Source organism: Theobroma cacao, chromosome 9, assembly GCF_053813885.1.
Source record: "Theobroma cacao isolate CCN51 chromosome 9, ASM5381388v1, whole genome shotgun sequence".
In the NCBI taxonomy this organism is placed as follows: domain Eukaryota; kingdom Viridiplantae; phylum Streptophyta; class Magnoliopsida; order Malvales; family Malvaceae; genus Theobroma; species Theobroma cacao.
The window spans coordinates 10,108,008-10,115,856 of NC_142647.1; the positions used below are offsets into that span (position 1 = coordinate 10,108,008).

General features: G+C 37.0%; 2 protein-coding genes across 2 annotated transcripts; one reads left to right on the plus strand and one right to left on the minus strand.

Annotated features, from left to right (window-relative positions):
* The first annotated feature begins 462 nt into the window (after positions 1 to 462).
* LOC18589073 (tetraspanin-8-like) lies at positions 463 to 2,513 on the plus strand. Its single transcript, XM_007013893.3, has 2 exons — positions 463 to 1,179; positions 2,007 to 2,513. The coding sequence occupies exons 1-2, from the start codon at positions 670 to 672 to the stop codon at positions 2,310 to 2,312; spliced, it is 816 nt and encodes a 271-aa protein (XP_007013955.3). The 5' UTR covers positions 463 to 669; the 3' UTR covers positions 2,313 to 2,513.
* Positions 2,514 to 4,953: 2,440 nt separating this feature from the next.
* Positions 4,954 to 7,390, minus strand: LOC18589074 (WAT1-related protein At4g28040-like). Its single transcript, XM_007013894.3, has 7 exons — positions 7,169 to 7,390; positions 7,031 to 7,099; positions 6,820 to 6,936; positions 6,007 to 6,235; positions 5,763 to 5,921; positions 5,520 to 5,668; positions 4,954 to 5,338 (listed from the first exon to the last, which is right to left on the minus strand). Exons 1-7 carry the CDS (start codon positions 7,348 to 7,350, stop codon positions 5,104 to 5,106), a joined length of 1,140 nt encoding a protein of 379 aa, XP_007013956.1. The 5' UTR covers positions 7,351 to 7,390; the 3' UTR covers positions 4,954 to 5,103.
* Between the last annotated feature and the right edge of the window lie 459 nt (positions 7,391 to 7,849).

Genomic DNA, 7,849 nt, shown 5'->3' on the forward strand with positions numbered 1-7,849 from the left:
ATTTTGACTGAAATGGAAAGCATAAATTACAATAAATAAACTTGCACAAGGAAATAAATATGAGAAAAGAAACTACATATGTATTTATGAAGTTCTTAATTAGAAAGATTTGTCATAATATGGTTTTATTTATATACTTTTATCATATAAATAAAAAAGGAGAATAAATATCTACATCAAGCATCGGCGTACGCGTTTCAGTCCAGAAATCAGAAAATGCAATGCCATTAACAAGTTTTTTAAAAAAACAATTTTCTACTCCAATATATTTAAAACAATATTCTATATTTTGCCCACAACAATCTTCACTAGTTAGTTAATATATTTAAAACTAAATCATATCCATTTGGCTACGTGCAAAAAAATCCAAATCAGGTCACATCCCCCACTTGCCAGCATTTAGAAAACGTGTACAGCGCGTGTCAATAATTTGCCAGTAACCTCCCGGTCTCCACACACAACTTTCTTTGTAACTTCTTCAATTTGTTTTCCCTTTCAAATTCGAATTCCTTCTCCTCATATTTAAACCCCCTCCGGACACTGCTTTCTCTCCAATTTCACTTTCCTCTTTTAACGTCTTTCTCTCTCCAAATTTTCTCCTCATCCAAAACCAAAAAAAAAAAAAAAAAAAGAAAAAAAAAACAGAGAACCAACCAAAAGTCTGAAACCATGACCTTCCGCTTGAGCAACAATCTAGTTGGAATTCTCAACTTGGTAACATTCATCCTCTCGATCCCTATCCTCGGCACCGGCATCTGGCTGAGCCGAGAAGGCGTAACGGAATGCGAGCGGTTTTTAGACAAGCCCCTTATCGTAATCGGAGTCTTCCTCATGGTTGTCTCACTCGCGGGACTAATCGGAGCGTGCTGTCGCGTGACGTGGCTACTCTGGCTCTACCTCGTCGTCATGTTCCTCCTCATCGTACTCGGCATCGTCTTCACGATCTTTGCTTTCGCGGTGACGAATAAAGGGGCGGGAGAAGTGTTGTCTGGGAAAGGGTATAAGGAATACCGACTCGGGGATTACTCAAACTGGTTGCAGAAGAGAGTTACTGATCAGAAGAATTGGAATAAGATTAAGAGCTGTTTGGTTGATAGTAAAGTCTGTACTGATTTTCGTGACAAGTATCTTAATGATACTGTCGAGGCGTTTTACAGGGAGCACTTATCTGCCGTTCAGGTATGATTTTTTTTCCCTCTTTTTTGGTTCTCTGAGATCGGGGCTCTCGTTTTAGTTTTTTCTACTTTGGTTCAAAATTTAATTCATTTTGTCTTGATTTTGTCCATAGCGTGGGTTTCTTTCGAGATCCAATTTTAAATTTTGGAAAATTTTGGATCGGGATGTTGTAGAAATTTTGATTTTCATGTATTTGTTGGAGATCGAATTCTTTTTTCATGAACTTTAGGCGAGAGATAATCATAAATGTTTTTCTTGCGACTCTTAAGTGATAACTGTCAATATTAATGACGAGATTTGAAATCTTTTAGTCCTTTGTTTAGAAACGAACTTGCGAATTTCAAAGATGTTTAGTCTTATAATTTTGCTTTAGTCAAAGAAAAGTAATTGACTGTTTGGTTGTTTTATGAAACTTTATGCATAAAGGGGGTCTGGTATCAATTCTTTTTTTTTTTTAAAGTTAATTCTATCCTTTTATAAAGTTTTGAGGGTAATCTATAACTTTATGTTAATTTCAACTTTATGATAAAAAGGGTTCTCCACTTTTCTTGTGGAACATTTTAACGTATAGATTCTACTTTGTAAGATTACCATAGCTTTCTAAGTTTCTATTTCTCTAGGAATAGGATTTTTCACCTGTTACTTATTAAAGAGAGCGATCATCACCAATCTGAATGAATTAGATATGGGTTTGTCACAATTTTAACGAATATGATTCTGTTGTGCTCATGTTTTGACTCCTATACATGGACTGTATTTTGTTCTTGTTGTTGTAGCCACTTTGGTGCTATTTCCTTGGCCCGTGTTCTAATCTGTTTATGTAATTGCAGTCTGGTTGCTGTAAGCCTTCAAACGACTGTCAATTCACCTATGTTGGGCCAACTAACTGGACTAAAACGAACGGCGTCTTCACCAATACTGACTGCAATTTGTGGGATAACAATCTGAATACTTTATGCTTCAATTGCCAGTCATGCAAGGCTGGATTTATAGACAACCTCAAGAGCTCTTGGAAGAAGGTGGCGATTGTCAACATCGTATTCCTTGTCTTCCTCATTGTTGTCTACTCTGTTGGCTGCTGTGCTTTTAGAAACAATAGGAGAGACAATGCTTATCATCAAGGGTGGAAGCCTTGAGGTTGTCTTTGATTTTAGTTTCCCATTTTGGACGTCGGCACGGAGGGTTTAGTTTTGTTGGATATGCTTGTATTTTCTGCACTGTACTTTAATGTCTATGTTTGCTTTTGGATCTTTTAGTGTATAGCTTTCTATCAGTGATCTAGTTGTTCTTTGAACATTTTGGATATATATATATGATCGTTTATATGCTTTTTAAAAGCTCCCACTCTCAATTTTATTGTTCTATTAATTCATTTGGTGCCAATGTTGATGATTTCAAGTTCCTGTACAGAAATTTGCTCATAATAATGTTGTAATTTTCCTGTTTTCATTCTCTTGAGTGTTGACAAACAATGGTTGTTGGGCAAGAAGAGCTAGGTCTGTGGGTCACCTAAACAAGAATCCCAAAAGGTGTGGGTTTATGATCTTTATACCTGGCTTATTTCTGCCTTATTTTCCTAGGTTTCATGAACCTGAAATCCAAGGACTTGAAGCAAATGAAAATATCTGGGCAAAGATGGTTGTTGGTCATTGGATATTTGATATTTGATAGGAAGTAGGAACCCAAGGTAATGTATTAGAATGACTTTTCAATCTGGGTAAGGTTATGTGGGGTCTTTGATAGTGGGTAGGACTAGTTAATGCAATGGTCCCTGCGTGTTCTAAATCAAAATGATGCTTGTCTCATTAAAGGACAGAAAAACTTTATACTTTTGGACATTTCTTTGAGTGGGAATCATAGATACAAAATGTAAACGAGTGGTTTGAGTGCTGTTGAGAAAGATATTCCTGGATAAAGTGATGACTGATGCCATGTTGCGCGTGGATTAGTGTTTCAATGGCTTAAAGATCGGTAGATGAAAAGTTGCTCTCATTTTACTCAAATCTTTTTGGGGAATGTGATCCTTTTCTTAGTTTCTTTCATATGATTCGAGGATTAAATAATTGTATTTACATTGACGCACCAGAGGTCCAAGTTTTGGGCCTCACGAATATAAGTACATCGTCATCAAAAATTGAAAGTGAGCTACATGGTTACTTGGGCCTCAAACAAATGTGAATCTATCATAATCATCATAAATTGAAAGTGAACTACATGCATACTCTACTTCACTTGGATATCTCCCAACATCCTGCACATTTGGCTCCAGAACTTCATATATCATCTCCTTAATCTCAAAGTCTCCACAAACTTCATACATTTTCTCAAACATCCTCGGACTTACCATTTAATTGTTTGACCTTAGAGTTAGTGTAGTCCTTAGGATATGGCTTAGCAATTCCATTGATTGGATATAGTAGTTTGAGGTCAAATTTCAAAAAATTCATGTTCATGTTCTTCTGATCAAAGCAGCTTCAAGAGCTCTTCTTTAGTAGTGGTTGATAAAATTATTATAATAGAGTTGCCATTGACAGAGGGGTTAGTTGTATTTGGATTTGTGATAGTTACTACATCAACTGTGCTTTCTTCATTTCCTCCATTGTTGTTCGTGTTGTTGCTTCCATTAGTTTTGTTGCTGCTACTGTTAGGTTGCCTGGGTTGAGCCTGAGAGGTTGTAGCGGTTGAGGATACAGGTTGGACAATTGTTTCCATCATTTGTGAATTGTAGTCTTCCAACACTTGCATCATTTCTTGGGAAGCTTAGAGTAACTTCATCATGTCCTGGATATAGGATGGAATAGGTGAGTCTTGGATACTGGTGGAACCGTCCATGTCTTCCAATAGCACAAAGTTCTCTTTTGTGAGGTTATACTTAAGGCAAGCACTCTTTTCTGGTAGAGTTGTCAAAATGTAAAAAATTCTTTTGATAAAGAGAGAGGTAGTGTTACAATAAGTAAAGTGAGATGCAGTGGAAACGATGGAGAGGAAGACTAGAGCAGCTCTTGAAAGTGTTGAGTGTTTGCGGCAAGATGTGAGGGATACAAATTAGGGAAAAAGAGTGGCGGAGCATGATAGAGAATAAGGTGGAAATGATTGACTAAAAGAAAGAGTATTTTGGAAAGAGTTCAGAGAGAGCTTGAGAGAGTACCTTAGAGAGGGGGATTGTTGAATTTCTCATCGTCCTTGATGAATTGCCAAGAGTTTTCTCTATCAAGCAGAAATAATTTGTTGAAGCAGTTTGTGAGAAAGTGTTTATTGGACATCATAGGAGCACGTTTAGAAAGAACCTATTCATCATGGCAAGAATAGGTCCATTATGGAAGAACATGTTTGCTAAGAGAAGAACAGGTCCATTATGGAAGAACACATTCATCATTGGAAAATACGTTGGTCCTTTACATATATGGGGTAGTGGGTAGACGTTTTGGTTTAATAACATAGTGAAATTCAATAACACTTAACAACGTGTGACGTATTTCTTGAGAATGAGAGAAAATGCAAAACACTTGTACTTTAAGGAAAAATTCAAAAGAAACTTCTTAATTACTTCCACATCTAAGTTTCAGGTCAAATTAACTATTTAAAAAATCTTAAAATTGAAAGTAATTTGTGAACTTTATCACTTATTTTGAGTTCTTTCACTTTTGCCTACTTGATAAAGTTGTTTTACTCTTTTTGATAGTTCTCATTACTTTGTGTATAATGATGACCGTAAAACAATTCTTAGAAATAATAAGTTAATAGTCAAAATCATACACTTACTGTATATATAATAAGTTGATAACAAATTGGTTTTGATATCTTCTGTTTGAATGGGAATTACTGGCAAGGGAATCCTGTTCGTTCCACACAAGCTTCAAGCAGGACATTCCTAATTAGAGACAAATGCATTATTGTCTTCTTAAATAAATTTTAAACAGTTGTTGGTCATTTATGATTCATCCAAGTATCATCATCCTTAGTTGATTTATCAGACAGAAGAGGTTCTTCTAGATCAATTTTACTAGTCTTCTCAGAGGATTCGTCCATTATGACTTGTACGATTTTTGTCTGATTGTTAAGCGGCTTTGGATCCATCCCTTCTTTGATCTCTTCAACGTCTTTAGCTTTACCCCATAGGACAATATATAAACCAATAATCACCGCAAAAGCGCCAACCAAGCTGAGGTAAACCAAACCAGACGTAAGATATACAACTACGCACAATGTGAACAGCTGCAGCATTAATAATGCCTCATAATCGTATGAAGCATAGTCAAAGAGATTGATAAAAAAAAAAAGATACTGCTATTAGATGGCATCAGTTTTCATTCTTTCCCTGAAAAGAAGAGATAGTTAGGTACCTTCCAATATATGTCTCCTCATGTTGGAATACAGCAGCAACGATAGTCACAATTACCGTGCATAGGGGATTAAACATTGCAGAAAAGAGTGGACCTGTTCGTGAAATGCACCAGGCTTGAACAAAAAAAGACACCGCCAAAGCAATTCCCTATTTGATGAAAATATTCAAGTCATTAAGATCCTAGGGTCTGAAATGAACATGACTAGAAACGTTAGTAGAGTTTAGAGAAATGAGTGCTGACCGTGAATAAACAGCATGAAAGCTCTAGATATGAATTCAGACTCCAAGCTTCTAGATCTTTCTCTACTAAAAATGCCACTGTTGCTGATTCCAATGTGGCCAAGAAACACATCCAAGAAGATGAATACAAATGATCAGGGCAGCTGGCTGAAATTGGGACCTGTTTCGGAAATTGAAAGAGAATCTAGTGATCTAGTTGTTATACACTTAAAAGTCGATTATAGAAGAATATGTGGGGAAAATACCTGCAAGACCATCCAAAGTGACCAGAAAAAGCTGCTTACAAGTAGAAGTAGACAACCCAGCAACCAATTTTCTCCTCCCGGGCTGAACGAAGACTTAGGTGGTAGTAGTTCTGTGTTTAGTAGCTTTGGGCCTTTGAGCAATGTCATGGATATGGCTCCACCAACACAGATTACTGTTCCCAGTATCTTGGCTAAACTGGTCAAGCTTTGGATATGAACTTTCTCCAGCCTAAAAATCGAGATTAGGAAAATATTAAGAGACCCACAGTTCAAAAGCAGAGGCGAATTCTCAAGCTCCAGCTTTCATACCCTTTTTGAAGTCTAAACAAGTATGCAAGGACACCAAAAACATAAATCTACCTAAGCAGAAATATGTAGAGGTCTAGAAATGATCAATGAAGAGACAGATCGAAGTTGTTATTATTGGAACAGGCAGAATCCTTAGTTCAAGTGCAAACTGCCAAGGCTTAAACATTGACAATATTTCTATGATAACAGATCAAAATAAGGCTCTTGGATTAAGAGAATGAAATCATTTAATTTGGCAGAGCATTGTTAGGCCAAGCTCTCCTGAAACTGGGGGCAATCTAATCTGGAGACGGCATTGAAAAGTGTCATTTTCAGCGTATTGTGTCCAAATGATAGCATTTAAATTAAGTACTTGGTTAGGATTCAACAAGTTTGATGAGGAACTAACTCTACCTATCAAGGACCTATGGAAATGTTCCCCAGTTTTTTTTTTGATAAAATTGTTTTATTTTGCATATCCAGTCCAAAAGATTCTTAAGACCCGGTTGAGTATGCGCATATTACCCAAGAATGGCAGTCATAACAAAGGTGACTGCGGGGATTAGATTAGTCATCGCACTTGCTATTGTTGAAGATGACAAGTAGAGCCCCTCAAAATATGCATTCTGATTGGCCGTAACACTGCAAACAAAATTTAATTATGAAGAAATCATCAGTAAAGTTCACCAACTTATTCACATAGAAAAGGAAACACATTTTTGAAGCCAGCATTCACCCAAGAAGAGAAGCCAGAAATATCCAAGCAAAGCTCTTCAACCCCAAAGAGCACCTGGACGAATTTTTTCTGCCAACAAAAACATGAAAAATTAGAGAGAGAGAGAGAGAGAGGCAAAAAATAAAGATATACACTTACCTCCTTGACGCAAAAGCTATAGGTGCAATGAGCAAGGTTGCTATCCCCTGCCTATAGACTACAAACACCCTGGGGCTCAGCCCCTTGAGGAGAGCAGCTCTTGTAAAAAGAGCAACTCCTGCATAGATGAACTGTAGTCCAATCATGGCCCAAGCAGGCTTGTAATAATCTGTTCTTCCCATACTTGTTGGATCAGCCTGTCTCTGAAAACACTGCTTTTGATACCTTAAAGCTTTAATATATGGACCACCGTGAGCTTGAACACATGCATATAAAGGGGGAGAGTTGGTAGACAAGTTGATAAGTTCTGAGCTGTGACAAACAAAAGTAATTCACTACAGACAAAAGAGACCAAAATAAAGACGAGCATATTGATTAGACAACAATAGCCTGCCAAAAAAAACAAAATGTAACTGATCTGGTGACGCGGCGAGATGAAACGCTTCAAACTCAAAAGGACTAGAATTTTCAAATTTGTCAGCTATGCATTGTCCTCTACAAGAGATGGGATTTTTAACGTGCTGCCGATGTAATCAGGATTGGCACTGGTGAATTATTGAGTTGGAGGTTTGAACCTATTCTGCCAGTGTATGATAGTTAATTGTCTATTGTTTCTTTTTATTTCTTCTTCTGGGTTGGCTTTGTCTTGCATGCAGCATGAGGCTAATATTTTAACATGCA